Source organism: Hemitrygon akajei, chromosome 7, assembly GCF_048418815.1.
Source record: "Hemitrygon akajei chromosome 7, sHemAka1.3, whole genome shotgun sequence".
NCBI lineage: Eukaryota > Metazoa > Chordata > Chondrichthyes > Myliobatiformes > Dasyatidae > Hemitrygon > Hemitrygon akajei.
The window spans coordinates 27525351-27543729 of NC_133130.1; the positions used below are offsets into that span (position 1 = coordinate 27525351).

The following is an 18379-nucleotide window of genomic DNA, read 5'->3' on the forward strand; positions in this document are numbered from 1 at the left end:
GAATGGAGACAGACTAATCTCTATTAACACCAATGGATTTGGGGCTGGGAGGGTGAACAGCTTTAAGTTCCTTGGCATACACATCACCTACGATCTCATGTGGTCTGTATTTACTAGCTGTGTGGTGAAAAAAGCACAACAGCGCCTCTTTCACCTCAAACAGTTGAAGAAGTTTGGCATGGGTCCCCAAATCTTAAGAACTTTCTACAGAGGCACAATTGAGAGCATTCTGACTGGCTGCATCACTGCCTGGTATGGTAACTGTACTTCTCTCAATTGGAGGACACTGCAGAGAATGGTGCAGACAGCCCAATGCATCTGCAGATGTGAACTTCCCACTAATCAGGACATTTACAGAGACAGGTGCGCAAAAAGGGTCTGAAGGATCATTGGGGACCCGAGTCACCACATCCGGAAATGGTACCACAGCATAAAAGCCAGGACCAACAGGCTCCAGGACAGCTTCTTCCACCAGGTCATCAGACTGATTAATTCATGATGATACCATTGTATTTCTATGTTATATTGACTGTCCTGTTGTACATACTTTTTTTTTACAAATTACTCTAAATTGTACTTTGCACACATAGACGGAGACATAACAAAGATTTTTACTCCTCATGTTTATGAAATATGTAAGTAATAAAGTCAACTTAATTCAATTTAAGACATGATCGCAGGATTATTTAACCTGCTTCAAGCAGGCTTTAATCATACTGGTGCCCAGGAAGAACATAGTAACCTGCTTCAGTATCTATCGTCCAGTAGCGCCTATGTACATGATTGCCTACTACTGGAACACGTCAACAGCAGATGCCATTTCACTGGCTCTTCACTCAGCTCCGGACAATAAGGATGTATATGTCAAGATGCTCTTGAATTACTATAGATCACCATTCAATGCCATCATCCCCTCAAAACTCTTCATTAAACCTCAGCACCTGGACCTTAAGACCATCCTGTGCTATTGGATGCTCAATTTCCTTTTGGTTACCTCCAATGTGTATGAATTGGTATACTCATTCACTCTGCACTCACCATCAGCACCAGTGCACCATGAGGCTATGTTCATAAACCCTTTTTAACTGCTTTGCTACCAGGTCTGAAAGTTTGTGTAAATTTGGCATGTTATCAAAAACCTTGACAAACTTTTAGACGTTCAGTGGAGAGTATCCTGACTGGCTGTATCATGGCCTGGTAGGGAAACAGCAATGGGCAGGAATGGTAAAGACAGTTGAAAATGGTGTATGTAGCCTAGTCCAGCACAGGCAAACCTTCCCCACTACTTAGAACATTTACATGTAATGCTGTCACAAGAAATCAGCTTCCATCACAGACCCCACCATCCTGGCCATGCTTCCTTCTCGCTACTAACATTGGGCAGGAAGTACAGAAGCCTTTCGGTCCCACACCTGCAAGTTCAGTAACAGTTATTACCCTACAACTATCAGGCTCCTGAACTGGCATGGATAATTTCACTCACCTCAACTCTGAACTGCTTATACAACCTACAGACTCACTTTTAAGGACTCTGTATCTCATACTCTAAGTATTACTTCTTTATTTGCACTGATGGTCTTCTTTTGCACATGTTGGTTAGGTACATTTTTTCAAAAAATCTACTGCATCCTTTATTTATCCTGTAAATGCACACAAGAAAATTAATATCAAGGCAGTATATGGTAATACAGACATTTTTGGTAAAAAAATTTTACTTTGGACTTTGAACTATTAGAGAATGGTAATCCTGAAAATACTAATTTGAAATCACATTGTTCTGAACTACAAGAGTGCAAATACAGTCAGCCCTCCTTATCCGCGAGGGATTGGTTCTGGGACCCCTCGCGGATACCAAAAAACGCGGATGCTCAAGTCCCTTATTTAACCTGTTTCAGTGTGGTGGACTTTAGGACCCGGCGGAGCCCCAGACCTTATTTAACCTGTCTCAGTGAGGTGGTCTTCAGGACCCGACACAGCTCTGAATCCACAGTGTTTCTGTTCACAAAAATAATCACGATCGCGATTGAAAATAAAGTGGAAATAATAAAGTGATCGGAAAGAGGTGAAATGCCATCGGTCATTGGAAAAGTGTTAGGCTTCAGTCAGTCAACAATCGGAACAATTTTAAAGGATAAAGTGAGAAAGGCTCTGCCCCGATGAAAGCTACAATTATTACTAAGCAACACAGTGGTTTAATTTTTGAAATACATACATTTCTTAAGTGTTTTATATGCAAAGAAATGTAAATATATACTATATACTAAGACAAACGTTTGACTAACTGACAGTAAATAATACTGGATGTACCTGTTCCGACTTACTTAGTAAGAGAACTTACGTTTTTTTTCAATCCCGATCCACAATAACCTACGCACATCCTCCCATATACTTTAAATCATCTTTACAATACTTATAATACCTAATACAATGTAAATGCTATGTAAATAGTTGTTATACTGCATTGTTTAGGGAATAATGACAAGAAAAAAAGTCTGTACATGCTCGAAGAACAAGTGCTGGAAGAGCACTTCCGGGTTTTCTTGATTCGCGGTTGGTTGAATCTGTGTATGCGGAACTTGCGGATAAGGAGGGCCGACTGTATCAAGGGGTATTCTTATTTGGCAGTACTTAGTGAATAAAAATAGACACATTGACCAAATGTCAGTATTAAGCCATGAAAAAAGTTGGCCAATCAAGAGGGGGAGAGTGGAAATGAAGGAAAAGCAAAAAAAAGTAGATGTTTGAAATATGGAATCAAAAATATTGGAAATACTTAACAGCTTACACAACATCCATGAAGATATTGTAGAAAACAACCATACATCGGATGGCCGTGACGTAGAACATCTCCAATAAGTTTGCAAAGGTGACTATTGGTTTCCAGTTAATTGTCTTTTTAATTCCCATCTTATTCTCACTCTAACAACTTCTCTCTGCTTTTTTTCCAATAATGCCCAATGCTAGTTCCATTAGATTGTTAGCGACCCAAGTGTAACACGAGATGCTGTTCTTCAAGTCTACATTTGGCCTCACTAAGACAGTGGAGAAAGCTAAGGGCATCAGATCAGTGTGTGAATAGCAAGGGAGCTTGAAGTGATATGCAAATGGCAGTTCGAGGTGGCCACGGAAGACACAATGCAAGTAGGTCATACAATAGTCACCTTGCCTATACTTGGTCTTGATGATGTAGTGAGGCCACATCAAGCAAGTTTATTTGTATAACATTTTTCAAACACAAGGCAGTTCAAAGTGCTTTACATAGAACAAGAATCAAAGATCAAATTGCATACAATATATAAAGAGAATAAAATCACAAAAATGGATATGATGAATAGAAGTTACAGTGCAGAAGATTCTAATTAAAAGCTACAGAGAAAAGTTTTAAGCCTTGATTTAAAACAGCTTAAAGCAGCGGCAGACCTCAGATCTTCTGGAAGGTTATTCCAGATATGTGGAGCATAGTAACTAAAAGCTGCTTCACCGTGTTTAGTTTTGACACTGGGGACATATCAATGCAATTGATGAGGTTGGAGGAGATGCATTCAAATCTCAACTTCACCTGGAAGGCTGTTTAAGCTCCTGGAAGGTGATTAGGGAAGTGGTATAACTATATCGTTGTACCTCCTAGAGATGCAAGGGAATGTGCCATGGGTCTGGGAAGGAATGAGCAGACCAGGGAATCATGGGAGACAGCAGTCCATGCATTAAGCAGAAGCAGGGGAAGAAATCCTGTTGTAGCTGGCTGAAATGGTGACAGTTGACATGGTGGACACAGAAGCTGGTGGGGTGAAAGGTGAGGATCAAGGTAATTCTATCTCTATTTTGTTTTAGGGGATGGGGTGAGAGCAGATGTCTGTAAAATAGTTAAAACATGAATGAGGGCGTCATCAAGTGTGATAGAGGAGAAGGCAAATTTCCTGAAAAAGGACATTTCAGAAGTCCTGGAATGAAAAGAAATTGAGATCCTTGCTCTAAATTTACTATTAGATGTAATTTTCTCCTCTTTTTCCTACTGAATATGTTTAAATCTATCAGTCTTTTAAGCTTACAACTTTGTGCAGTACAGTGACACAGCTAATATAGAGTCATTTGCCTCACAGAGTCAGAGCCCCAGGTTTAATCCTGAACTCCGGTGCTGTCTGTGCGAGCTTGTAGGCTCACCCTGTGTTCTCAGGGGTTTCTTCTGGGTGTCCTAGTTTCTTCACATTCCCAAAGACTTGTGGGTTTGTAGGTTAATCAGTTGCTGTAGATTGCCTCAAGTGGAGCACTTGGATTACTGTGTTTAATTCTGGTCACCTCACTACAGGATGGATGTGGATACTATAGAGAGAGTGCAGAAGAGATTTACAAGGACGTTGTCTGGATAGGAGATTATGCCTTAATGAGAAAAGGTTGCGTGAACGTGGCCTTTTCTCTTTGGAACAAAAGTGGGTGAGAGGTGACCTGATAGAGATGTATAAGATGATGAGAGGCATTGATCATGTGGATAGCTAGAGGTTCTTTCCCAGGGCTGAAGTGGCTATCACTAGGGGGCACAGTTTTGAAGTGCTTGGAAGTAGGCAAAAGGGGGACATCAGGGGTAAGTTTTCCCCTACAGCGGTGGGTACGTGGAATGCACTGCCACCGACAGAGATAGAGGCGGACACAATAGGGTCTTTTAAGAGACTCTTAGATAGGTACATAGAGTTTAGAAAAATAGAGGGCTACGCAGTAGGGAAATTCTAGGCAGTTTCTAGAGTAGGTTACATGGTTACATGGGTGTACCCCTGGATCTCCGTTCTACAACATTCTCCAAGGCCGTGTCTTTGGAAGTCCTGCCCTGTTTTACATTCCCAAAATACTTCACTTTGCACTTCTCCGAGTTAGATTCCATGACCCACTTTCCCAGTTAATCCAAAACTGCCCACTACAGCACAGAATTTGGTGTTATCTGCACCTAGTTCAGCCCATAACCTACCACCTGTCTCAACTCTCCCTCGTGTATCTTCTATCTCCACACTCAATACCATTGTAGGGTTTCAACCTGAAACAGTGACCAAATCTTTGTTTCCACAGGTGCTGCTTAACAGAGTTCTTCCTGCAGTTTGTTTTTTTTTGCTCCAGATTCTAGCATCTGGTTTTATGTCTACATTCAAACAAAGTCTGACAAAACATTGTAGATTATCATTTTAATTTTCTGTAAAAAAAAACAATTGCTTTGAGATGATTCCTAGAGTACAGGAGCATGAAAGCTAATAATTGTACCACAACGATAGGGGGTAGTTCCATGTACTCATTTCAAGTAGAATTTTGTCAATAAGGCCATAAGACAAAGGAGCAGTATTAGGCCATTTGTCTAATACCTAAGAGTCTGCTCCCCCACTTGATCACACCTGATCCATTTTCACTCTCAATTCCATTCTCTTGCCTTCTCCCTGTACCCACAACTTCATGTTTTATTTGTACATACACCAATTTTTCATGTCAGTATTCATTTTGTTAGACATGAAAAATTTTAAAACATAACCTATAATGTTGATTTTTTTACCGTTAGAACCAACCTAACTGGGATTAGTTTTACAATGGCTCCATCTAGTGGTCTTTATGAACTATATACCCAGAAGTCTAGTCATAAGTCAAAGAATACTACGGCACTGAAACAGGCCCTTCGGCCCATCTAGTATGTGCTGAAGTATTATTCTGCCTAGTCCCATCAATCTTCACCTGGACCACAGCTGTCCATACCTTTCCTATTCATGTACCTATCCAAAGCATTGAAATTGAACCCATTTTCTCTGGCAGCTCATTCCACAGACTCACCACCCCGAGTGAAGAAGTTTCCTGTTTTGTTCCCTTTGAACAGTCCACCTTTCATCCTTAAATCATGACTTTGGGTTCTAGTCTCACCCAACCTCAGTGGGAAAAGTCTGCTTACATTTACCCTAACAATTTACCCCTCAATTTTGTATACCTCGATCAAATCTCCCCTCATTCTTCTATGTCCTAACCTATTCAATTTTTCCCAACTCAGGTCCTTATGTCCTGGCAACATCCTTGTAAATTTTCACTATAGTTTTTCAATCTCATTGATAGCTTTCCTTATAGGTAAGCAACCAGAACGGCACATAATATTCCAAATTAGGTCCCATCAACATCTTATACAAACTTCAACATGATATCCCAATTCCTGTATTCAGTAATTTGATTTATGAAAGCCAAAATGCCAAAAGCTCTTTTTACAACCCTATGATACCACTTTCAAGAAGTTATGGATCTGTATTCCAGATCCCTCTGTTCTACGGCACTTTGCTGTGCCCCATTACTCCCCATTTAAGTCCTACCCTGGTTTGTCCTCCCAAAGTGGAACACCTCACACTTGTCTGTATTAAATTCCACCTGTCATTTTTCAAGCTGGTTTTCATACATTTATATAAATTCGTACTTATATGCTGGGACAAACTACTTATTGCTTTAATATATTTGGTGCAGCTGCATCAGATGTAAAGCTATTAAGTTTAACCTCTCACATGCTGCTAAGCAGCAGCATTGGTAAGTCAGGCTAACTACCTGAGCAACTCACAAACTAGTTGAAATATTTTACAATGTTAAAGGTGCCACAAAAACTACTATAAGGTGAACATTGAACTTGAGCAAAATAAACTGATGGTGGGAGGGGGAGTAATAATGGGCTACAGAAATGTCACTGTAAGATACAGCAGCACAAGTATGCTATTTGGCCCATTGAGTCAGCTCTAGCAATCATGACTGATTTGTTTAAACCCCAACGTACAACATGGAAACACATCTTTCACCCCACTGGTTCCACACCCATTTAGATTAATCCTATGTTATTTTCTATTCACAAAGGACAACCGACACATCTTTGGGAGATAGGAGGAATTAAGAGTAACAGAGAGAAAATCACGTAATCACAAGGAGAACTTGCAAACTCCACATGGTTAGCATTGGAGGTCTGGGTTAAACCTAGATCACCGAAGGTGTGACAAACAACTCTACCAGCTGCACCACTATGCTGCTGTTCCTTGCCATGTGTACCTTTCGTTTTTAAATAAAGCAAACCATTTTTGAGTACTCTTCCCCCCCCCCCCCCCCAATGGTTTCTAAAATGGTTTCAAAAAGGCCTCGACATAAGAATCAATAACCTGGAAATTCAGTTAATGGATACACAAAGAGCATTGCCAGGTGCCTGCGGTTCAGCTGTGGCATTTCAGATCTTGTCATCCTTTTCATATATCCTCACTAAAACTGGACAACTGCAAGGGAGCCAAGGCAGATTTTGACAAGATTTGCATTAATAAAGAACCAGAAAGACTTTGGTCCCATCAGGCAGCAGATACAGTTGCAAGAAAAAGTTTGTGAACACTTTGCATTTACCTGGTTTTCTACATTAATTACTCATGAAAAGTGGTCTGATCTTCATCCAAGTCACAATAATAGACAAACATAATCTGCCTAAGCTAATAACACACAAACAATTGTACTTCTTCACTTCAGTACAATCACCGTACAGGTTCAAAAAATTATGTGAAACTCTGGACTGCCTTCTACAAAAGCTATTTGGAGTCAGATGTTCCAGTCAATGAGATGAGATTGGTGGTGTGGGTTGTAGTGGTGCTCTGCTCTATAAAAAAGACACACAAAGTCAGGTTATTGACAGAGCCTGCCCCGATCAAAACAACTTTCATAGGACATTAGAAGAATTGTAGAGATGCACAAAGCTGGAAAAGACTACAAAAGCATTTCTAAAGACCCGAGTGTTCATCAGTCACCAGTATGAGAAATGGTCTACAAATGGAGGAAATTCAGTATTGTTGCTACCCTCCCTAGGAGTGGACACCCTGCAAAGATCACACCAAGAGCACAATGTGCAATGCTGATGGAGAGAAAAAAGAACCCAACAGTAACAGCAAAAGACCTGCAGCAATCTCTAGAACTTGCTGAAGTCTCTGTTCATGTGTCCACTATAAGAAAAACACTGAACAAGAATGGTGCTCGTGGACGGACACCACAGAGGAAACCACTGCTTTCTGAAAGAAAAACATTGCTGCACATTAAGTTTGTAAAACACCACCTGGATGTCCCACAACACTTCTGGGACAGTGTTCTGTAGACAGATAAGAAAAAAGTTGAACTTACTGTGTGCTGCCTTTATGGCAGTTATTTAGTTTATAATATTTTCGCGTAGTAATTTGTTAGCATTTTTAGTTAAAGTTAGGATTGTTTAAATCAATTGATTTGTCTGTAATACATCGCGGCTGCGATGACGTCACATCCGGGTTCGCCGCGTCTTGTGGGGAATTACCGGTTTGAGATTCACGCAAGGGTGGGGGTCACTCACATGTGCGACCATAACGCTGACTAGGGTCTCTCTATGCACCAAAGACACAGTGAAAGCAACGCTGTAAGTCATTAGATAATCGGTATTTTGAGTTAAAATGTTAACGCCGATTCTGTTAAAAGTAACGACGGTCGGTAAGGTTTACCTTTTTGTCAGTTAAAGAGTCGGGATAGTTTGTATTGAAGTGTATCTAAAGCAGCCAATGGAGCAGCTAGATTCTGACTGTATGCTGCACTTTAATGTAATGTAGTTATTGTAGTTTTACCTTTGCAAGTATTCACAATGTAAATGTGATATTTAGAAGGGAACAAACACTGTACCAATCTTGTATTGTTTTTCAACAGTTTTCACCATGCGTTAATGTGAAGAGTGAACAGTAAATGGTTAATCTTACTGCGGTCTCGTTTGCATTGATTCTGGTTTATCTCGACGTTTACCTCGGCGTTACTTCACACCCGAGCGAGAATGTTACAGTGAAAAAGCGGCATTATCAGGTGTTTAAAGTGCAGCCATGTCAACCCGATCCAGCATCAAGTCGTTGTCAAAGTCATCGTCATCCTGCGATAGGGGCAGTAGGGCATCAAGTAAGGCCACCCAAGCAAGAGCGAAAGCAGAAGCCGCCAAGGTGCGAGCGCGCTTTGCCAAAGAAGAATTAGAAGTAAAGATGAAAGCGGCTGCCAGAGAAGCCGAAAACCAGAAGGAAAAGGCTGCCAGAGAAGCCGAAAACCAGAAGGAAAAGGCTGCCAGAGAAGCCGAAGCGGCTGCCAGAGAAGCCGAAAACGAATTGGAAAGGAAAAGGGTAGAGGCACGGTTAGAAGCGCTGAAGCTAGAACGAGAAGCAGCAGCTGCCGAGGTGGAAGCAGAGTTAATAGAAGACGCCGAAGAAATGCATGATCCGAAGGACGGAAAATCTACCTCAGAAAAGATCGGATTGGAACGTACAAGGGACTATGTCCAATCTCAAATGGAATGGAAGACTCTTTCTTCCTCTCCTTACTTATTCGATAACGTCCCACTTCACGAGGAGTCTTGGAGAGGCCCGACGGCATCACGTCCATCCGAGGAAGATAATTTACCCTCGCAACTCCGCGATGAACCCAGGAATGCAAGGGCTCACGACAAGTACTTCTCGACACCGAACTTACCGGATTTGGGGAGAAGAGAGGCAAAGACTGAGTCCAGACCAGCAAATCCCATAACAGATGTACGCCCTCAGTCATGTACCTGTGGACATGTTCCCTCAGCCCGCACGCCACCTGCAGACGAATCCGCAGCACGGTATTTCGCACGACGGGATCTCGTCACTTCAGGACTATACCGGTTCGACGATAAACCTGAAAATTACCGTGCATGGTACTCCACTTTCACCAACGCTATCGACGGAGTCCAGCTCAGAGCAACCCAGGAGTTGGATCTTATGGCAAAATGGCTGGGAAAAGAATCATGCGAACAGGTGAGACGCATGCGTTCAGTGTACATCAACAAACCCGAGCTAGCATTGAAGAAAGCATGGGAGAGACTTCAGGAGGGCTACGGAGCCCCCGAAATTATTGAGGCGGCGCTATGCCAACGTTTGGGAAATTTTCCTAAGGTGTCAGCCAAGGACCACACCAAGCTAAGAGAATTTGGAGATTTACTCATGGAGATTCAAGGCGCCAAAGAAGATGGCCACTCAGCTGGTCTAGTATACCTAGACACTCCAACCGGGATTAGACAACTCGTGGACAAACTTCCATTCGGGCTGCAGGACAGGTGGTTGTCCGTTGCCTCAGATTACAAGGAAGAACACGAAGGTCAATTCCCTCCCTTCGAGTATTTCACCAGGTTCGTGTGCAAGGAGGCGAAGAAGCGAAACGATCCTAGCCTCATAGGTCCAGGAAGCAGTACAATTTACACCAAGCCAGATAAATCCACTTCGAATAATTCCAACATTACTAAACCAGTCTCAGCGCTTAAGACTGAAGTCCTTACAACTAACAACGACTCTAGCAAGAATTGTCCATTGCATAACAAACCCCACCCCCTCAAAAGATGCAGAACGTTTAGGGAAAAACCCCTTGAAGAGAAGAAGGCCCTCCTCGAGGAGAAAGGAATATGCTTTAGATGCTGTTCCTCGACCTCTCACTGTGCGAGAGAGTGTACGATCGCCGTGAAGTGCCTGGAATGTGATAGCACTAATCACGACTGGGCCATGCATCCTGGCCCGTCACCGCAAACCGACAACGCTCCTTCACCCCCACAACAGGACGGCGGGGAGGGAGAAGCTCACTCCAGGACAACTGTTGTCAGCTCGAGCTGTACGGAAGTTTGCGGTCAAGCTCAGGCAAGCCGTTCTTGTTCAAAGATCTGTCTCACTAAGGTGTACCCTAAGGGAGCCAAAGACAAGGCCATCAAAGCCTACGTAATTCTGGACGATCAGAGCAACCGCTCGCTAGTCAGTCCAAAGTTCTTTAACTTGTTCAACATTGAGAGTGAGCAGTTCCCATACTACCTTAGAACTTGCTCAGGCAACATGAAAACTTACGGAAGGAGGGCCGAAGGCTTCCAGATCGAGTCCCTGGATGGTAAAGTCCTCATCTGTCTCCCCCCACTCGTAGAGTGCGAGAAAATCTTGAATAACCGCACTGAGATCCCGACGCCAAGTGCGGTGCTACACCAACCACATCTCCACCACATCGCCAAATACATCCCAGAGCTGGATCCAGAAGCAGAAATACTCCTGCTATTAGGGAGGGATGTTCTCCGGGTACACAAGGTTAGGCAGCAGGTCAATGGACCACACGACGCCCCCTTTGCCCAACGCCTGGATCTGGGCTGGGTGGTGATAGGAGAGGTGTGCCCTGGCAACGAACACAAATCAACGGTTAACACACTCAAGACCAACGTGCTAGAGAGTAGCCGCCATATGATTCTTCAACACCGCACAAGTTCCATGTGCGTCCAGGAAGCACCACAAGGCTTTAACAAGCGCAAAGTAACTGACGAGACGCTGGGTCAGTCTGTCTTTGCTCAAAAGGAGCATGATAATAAACTCGCTCCATCGGCTCAAGACGCCATCATCTTAAAAACGGAGGACACCAAGGTCTTCAGAGACAAAGCAAATAGTGGGGTCGCCCCACTACCTTTCAGAGAACCATGCCAGTGCTTGCCAAACAACAAAGAGCAGGCAGTCAAGCGGTTCACGCCCTTGCAAAAAACCACGAAAAGGAGACCTGAGATGCAGCAAAGCATCCGATCGACCCACAAGGTACTGGGCACACCAATGGCAGAGGTCACAGCCATTACGAATGCACGACCACTCCTACCCGTGTCTTCTGACCCGGAAAACCCCTTCATACTGTCGCCATCAATGCTCCTTACGCAGAAGGCAGGAGCTGCCCCTCCACCAGGGGACTTCTCCGATAAGGACCTGTACACAAAGCAATGGAGAAGGGACCTTCAAGTTGGAGATTTAGTCCTGCTCAAGGACAAGCAAATCGCCGGCAACTGCTGGCCAATGGCCAGAATCACTGCCACATTCCCTAGTAGGGATGGACATGTCAGGGAAGTCGAGTTGAAAACTACCGACCAAGGCGATGGGAAAATTTACCAAAGGCCTGTTACAGAAGTCATTCTACTTCTACCTAACGACTGATTTAGAGACTGAAGTTTGTATTATGTTCATTGTGACCTTACGAAGGCCAAGCGGGGAGTGTGCTGCCTTTATGGCAGTTATTTAGTTTATAATATTTTCGCGTAGTAATTTGTTAGCATTTTTAGTTAAAGTTAGGATTGTTTAAATCAATTGATTTGTCTGTAATACATCGCGGCTGCGATGACGTCACATCCGGGTTCGCCGCGTCTTGTGGGGAATTACCGGTTTGAGATTCACGCAAGGGTGGGGGTCACTCACATGTGCGACCATAACGCTGACTAGGGTCTCTCTATGCACCAAAGACACAGTGAAAGCAACGCTGTAAGTCATTAGATAATCGGTATTTTGAGTTAAAATGTTAACGCCGATTCTGTTAAAAGTAACGACGGTCGGTAAGGTTTACCTTTTTGTCAGTTAAAGAGTCGGGATAGTTTGTATTGAAGTGTATCTAAAGCAGCCAATGGAGCAGCTAGATTCTGACTGTATGCTGCACTTTAATGTAATGTAGTTATTGTAGTTTTACCTTTGCAAGTATTCACAATGTAAATGTGATATTTAGAAGGGAACAAACACTGTACCAATCTTGTATTGTTTTTCAACAGTTTTCACCATGCGTTAATGTGAAGAGTGAACAGTAAATGGTTAATCTTACTGCGGTCTCGTTTGCATTGATTCTGGTTTATCTCGACGTTTACCTCGGCGTTACTTCACACCCGAGCGAGAACGTTACATACTGGCAGAAATACACACTGCTATGTTTGGAGGGAAAAGGGCACTGCACTGCACACCAACACCAAAACCTGATTTCAACTGGGAAGTATAGTGGAAGGAGCATAATGGTTTGGGCTTGTTTTGCTGCCTCAGAGCCTGGACAGTGCAACTGTTGAGGGAACAATGAATTCAAAACTGTATCAAGACATTTTACAGGAGAATGTCAGGGTAGCAGACTTTCACCTGAAGCTTAATAGAAATTAGCTGATGCAAGAAGACAATGATCTGAAACACAAGAATAATCAAGAACAGAATGATTTAAAAAGAAGAAAATGTGTGTTTTGGAATGGCCAAGTCAGAGTCCAGACCTTAACCCAATTGAGATGCTATGGCATGACCTGAAGAGGACTGTTCAAGCAAGGTATCCCAGAAATATTTATGAACTGAAACAGCTTTGTATGGAGGAATGGTCTAAAATTCTTCTTCGCCACTATGCAAGGAGCTACAGGAAATGTCTTCTGAGGGTTATTGCTGCTACAGAAGGTTCTATCAGTTATTAAGTACAAGGGTTCACATACTGTTTGCAGCCTGGACTGTGAATGATTAAACAATGTGTTTAATAAAGAGATGAAAAACACAATTGTTTTTGAGTTATTAGTTTAGGCAGATTGTGCTTGTCTATTATTGTGACTGAGATGAAGATCAGACCACATTTTCTGAGTAATTAATGCACAAAACCAGGTAATTGCAAATGAAAGCATACAGCACCAGGCTCAAGGACAGTTCCTATTCTGCTGTTACAAGACTACTGAAGATTCTTTATTATGATAAAAATGGACTAGACTTCACAACTGCCTTGTTTATGGCCTTGCACCTTACTTTCTGCCTATCCTGCACTTTCTTTGCAAATGTAAAAACGTATTGTACATTGCGTTATTGTTTTGCGTTGTACTACCTAAATGCACTGTTGTGATGAAATGATCTGTATGGATGGCATCCAAAACAGTTTTTCCACTGTACCTTGGTACATTGACAATAGGAAATCAGTTTATAAATGTATTGTACTTACCAAAAGATAAGTACTCGTATCTGGTCTTCTTCTGTGCACTGGAATAACAAGGAAGGCATGGAATGGCTTATTATTAGTGCTTGCTTAAGACACTTTAAACAACTATAGTTTTAAACTTCAAAAGAGTTGATTATTTTATAAAGGAAATTATTGTCTTTTCCCCTTAAAAGAATGTCACAAGGGGCATATTATTGAGATCTTCGAATCTTTTATAATTTGGGTGCTCCACCTTTTTCAAAGCATGTTCAAAATATCAGTCCAGTTCACTTGTTATTTTTGATACATCTGACAATGGGGAAAAGAATGAATGAGACTACCAGGATTACAAAGACCTATCAAGCAATTTTTTGATATACAGGTATTAATGTAACAGTGTGCAACTCTTCTTGTTACTGCAGTCTCACAAGGTAAATAACTTAATACAAAAATATCTATTTTGTTGTGGAATAACAATAATGATTAGTACAATAATCAATGACTAACACTTAAACCTTGGTAACTACTTAAATACAAAATACGAAAAAAAGCAGTTTAAGTTTTCTGATGACATCACTACTGTTGGCCAATTCAAAAGTGGAAATGAATCAGAATCTAGGAAGGAGACTGAAGGTCTGGTTGAGTAAGGACATGTGGTCAATGTTTAGGGATCTCTTGCAGGATGTTAGGGATAAATTTGTCCCGGTGAAGAAGATAAAGAATGGTAGGGAGAAGGAACCATGGGTGACAAGGGAGGTGGAAAATCTAGTCAGGTGGAAGAAGGCAGCATACATGAGGTTTAGCAAGCAAGCATCAGATGGGTCTATTGAGGAATATAGGGTAGTAAGAAAGGAGCTTAAGAAGGAGGCATGAGAAGGTGAGCAGGGTAAAGGAAAACCCTCAGGCATTTTTCAATTATGTGAAGAACAAAAGGATGACAGGAATGAAGGTAGGACCGATCAGAGATAAAGGTGGGAAGATGTGCCTGGAGGCTGTGGAAGTGAGCGAGGTCCTCAATGAATACCGTAGATTTCGCACTACAGAGCGCACCTGATTAAAAGCCGCCGGCTCTAATTTTAGAAAGAAAATCAATTTTGTACTTGTACAAGCCGCACCGGATTTTAGGCCGCAGGTGTCTCACGTTGTAATATGAGATATTTACACAGAAAGATATTACACGTGAGGATTTTTTAACTTTTAATTAAATCCATATGGTAACATAAACAAATACATATTGCAAATGCTTTTTTTTCGAACCGTGCCTGTAACGCGGCTACTTTTAAATATACATACGTATCGGTAACACACAAATTACGTTGCGTATACTTTTTTACTGAACAACATTCCAATATCTCCTAACGACTGGTAAAAAATATATATACTGCAGCCTACCAGGAAAAGTTATTGATCGCCTTTAACTTAAAAGCAGCGTTTTCGCTCAGCTAATGTGCTCCCCCCCCACCTTCCCGTTTATCGCAAACCGGTATTTCCCACAAGACGCGGCGAAACCGGATGTGATGTCATAGTATCCCGGGATGTACAGAAAACAAATAGATAGATACTTTATTCAACTAGAAAATACTAACAAATGAATTACTAAGCGAAAATATTATAAACTAAATAACTGCCATAAAGGCAGCACAATGCTTTTCTTCAAGTGTTTTCCATGTTGATGAGGGTGAGTACAAATGACTGATTTACAATAATTTAATTGTGAAAGTGCGCTTGATTTATCGTACAATTTCATTGGACCTCTGTGAACTACTCATCAATTTTATTGGTCTACTGTTACGAGGCAAAATGTTTTTGGCGGCATGAAAAAAAACCATGCATTAGCCGCACCGTAGTAAAGGCCGCAGTGTTCAAAGCTGTTCAAAATGTGGGAAAAAAGTAGCGGCTTATAATCCGACATCTACGGTACTTCTCTTCAGTATTCACCAATAAGAGGGAACTTGATGACAGTGAGGACATATGAGTGAGGTTGATGTTCTGGAGCATGTTGATAGTAAGGGAGGGGAGGTGTTGGAGTTGTTAAAATACATTAGGAAGGATTAGCATATGTAGGAATTTAAGGTGGGGGGTTTATGGGAGGCAGGGTTTAAGGGTCGGAACAACATTGTGGGCTGAAGGGCCTGTACGGTGCTGTACTATTCTATGTTCTATGTGTAATGCCATAACAATAACATCTCACTCAATTTCAACAAAACCTAAGAGCTTATTATTGATGACAGGAGGAAGAAGCCAGAGATCCATGAGCCATTCCTCATTGGGAGAACAGAGGTGAAGAGGAGTAGTTATAAATTTCCTTGGTGTTAACATATCAGAGAATCTGTTCTGGGACCAGCACATAAGTGTCATCATGAAGGCGGCACAACAACACTTCTATTTTCTTAGAAGTTTGCATAGATTTAGCATGTCACCAGCAGAGAGCATCCCTGATTGATTGCAACATGGCCTGGTATGAAATGCCAAAATCCAGGAACAAAAAAGACCCCAGAAAGGAATGGATACAGCCCAGTCCATCACAGACAAAGCTCTCCTCACCATTGAGTATATTTTAATGGAGCACTGCCATAAGAAAGCAGCATCCATCCAAGACCCCCACCATCCAGACCATACTCTCTTCACACTATATGAGCACCAGCATGGGTGACATCTTCCAAATGGTTTACAAAACTTTTTTCTTTCACTTCTTTTATTTTTTAAAAAAAATGTATTCCTGGTACTGTTGAAGCCTGTAATCTACAGTTTGATGGTGCTGATTATGCAATCTGGCACTTTACTGTCTTTCAGAAGGTTCTGGAAGGCATGTGGCCTCAAGGCCAAGAAGTTTAGAGATGGGACGCGAGCCCACGATCAGCTCCATTTCTGACTGATTAGAGCATCGAGGAAGATTGAAAACATCGAAGCAAGTGCGGAAGGTGAGCGAGTGTTCAGTGCTGTTACCAGCCTCTCACTCACTGCTCCCAAGGGAAGGCCCATGTTGGAGTGGTATCTCTCTCTCTCACAATGCTGTCAGTGGATGGTACTGAAGTTACGGGTCTGCAGTTTGTGGATCGGTCTGTAATTTGATTGGACTTTTTCAATTTTTTGTTTTTATATTCTGTGTTTTCACTCATTCTTTCTTGTTGCCATTTGCACGATTTGTTTTTTACGTGTGGTGGGGGGGGGTTGATGTTTTTGTTGCCAATTGCACAATTTGTTTTTTTGCGTGTGGTGGGGGGGGGGTTGATGTTTTTGTTGCCAATTGCACAATTTGTTTTTTTGCGTGTGGTGGGGGAGGGGGGGTGATGCTTTTGCTTGAATGGGCTCCATAGTTTTCTTTGTTTCGTAGCTGTCTGTGGGGAAGATGAATCTCAGGATTGTATCCTGCATACCTACTTAGATAATAAATGTACTTTGAACTTTGAACCATTAGGTCGCATGCCATCAGATTCAGGAAGTTTATACCCATCAGGCTCCTGAATCAAGATTGATAACTTCACTCACCAGAACTCTTAACTGACTCTATGACATACAGACTAACTTTCCAGGTCTCCTTACAACTCATGTTTTCAGTATTATTTTAATTTGTAGTTTGTCTTCTTTTGCACATTGGTTGTGCATCAGTCTTTGCTTACATATCGTTTCAGAAATAATTCTATTGTTTTTTTTTGCAAATGCCTAAAAGAGCATTTTGTTTGCTCGCCATGATGGTCACACCTCTCTCTATGGCGCTGAGGATATAAAGACTGCTCCGGTGGTTGCGCTCCATGCTCGCTTATATGATGAACTTATAAGTGAGGCTCTGGCCCTACCCTGGGCTGTCCTGAGATTTAGATTTGAGAACTCAATCTCTGGTTCAGAAGGTTGTTGTTCCCTTGAATTGTTTGTATAATTTGTATTCCCCTCCCCCTTTCTCTTGCATATCCGGTGTTGGTCTTTTTTTAAATTGGGCTCTTTCAGGTTTGTTGCTTTGTGGCTACCTGTGAGTGAGCAAAGCTCAAGGTTGTATAATTTATTCATTCTTTGATAATAAATATACCTTGAATCGATGAAGAAAATGAATCTCAGTGTAGTATATGGTAACATATAGGCCATTTGATACTAAATTAACTTTGAACTTTCAGGGTTGCAGTGCCTTGTTTCAATTTCGAGACCATCCTGTGGTATTGCAATTTTATTCAACCTACACTTTACTACTCCTATTCAACCTTCACCCAGCTCTCAATGTTTGTCCCTCCCTCCGGAGGACTTAAAATACCAGGACTAACTAGATACTTTCACAAAAACCTTGTACAAACTTGATGGGCTGAATGATCATCTCCTGTGCTGTACAATTCCACGAACTTACTTACTCATCTTTGTCTAGAAGACCAAACACACTGGGGGAAAACCTTGTTGCTCCAAAACTTGTTTCTATTGGTACTTAATTATTTCTGGTGAAGTAACAAGAAATACCAAGAAGATTTGGTGCGACTGGCAAGGCAGTAACATGTCACACAAGGTTTCTGCTCCTGAGAATTGCCTTTAAGCCGTTGTCTCCACAGTCAGAAATGTCCATGTTCAAAGTAACCAATATTGTATTGCTCCTTATACACTTGCTATAACTTTATCATTTCATTGAGTAATTAACCTAACACTTTACTGTATGCATTGATTGATAAATAAC

The 18379-nt window shown here is 41.9% G+C and overlaps 2 protein-coding genes across 3 annotated transcripts in view; one reads left to right on the top strand and one right to left on the bottom strand.

The window, feature by feature from the left end:
* The window catches only part of slc30a6 (solute carrier family 30 member 6), a 174064-nt gene that overhangs the window by 152351 nt on the left and 3334 nt on the right, over positions 1-18379 (bottom strand). For both annotated transcript variants that reach the window (XM_073050547.1, XM_073050546.1), the window contains exon 2: positions 13753-13790. In XM_073050547.1, the coding sequence (XP_072906648.1) occupies positions 13753-13790 (38 nt within the window). The remainder of the gene's footprint in view (positions 1-13752; positions 13791-18379) is intronic.
* On the top strand, positions 8146-10696 carry LOC140731282 (uncharacterized). Its single transcript, XM_073052886.1, has 3 exons — positions 8146-8401; positions 8683-10635; positions 10683-10696. The coding sequence occupies exons 2-3, from the start codon at positions 8850-8852 to the stop codon at positions 10694-10696; spliced, it is 1800 nt and encodes a 599-aa protein (XP_072908987.1). The 5' UTR covers positions 8146-8401; positions 8683-8849.

Excerpts from the sequence above, each read along its gene's own strand:
- LOC140731282 (XM_073052886.1), top strand. The coding sequence starts at position 8,850 with ATGTCAACCCGATCCAGCATCAAGTCGTTGTCAAAGTCATCGTCATCC.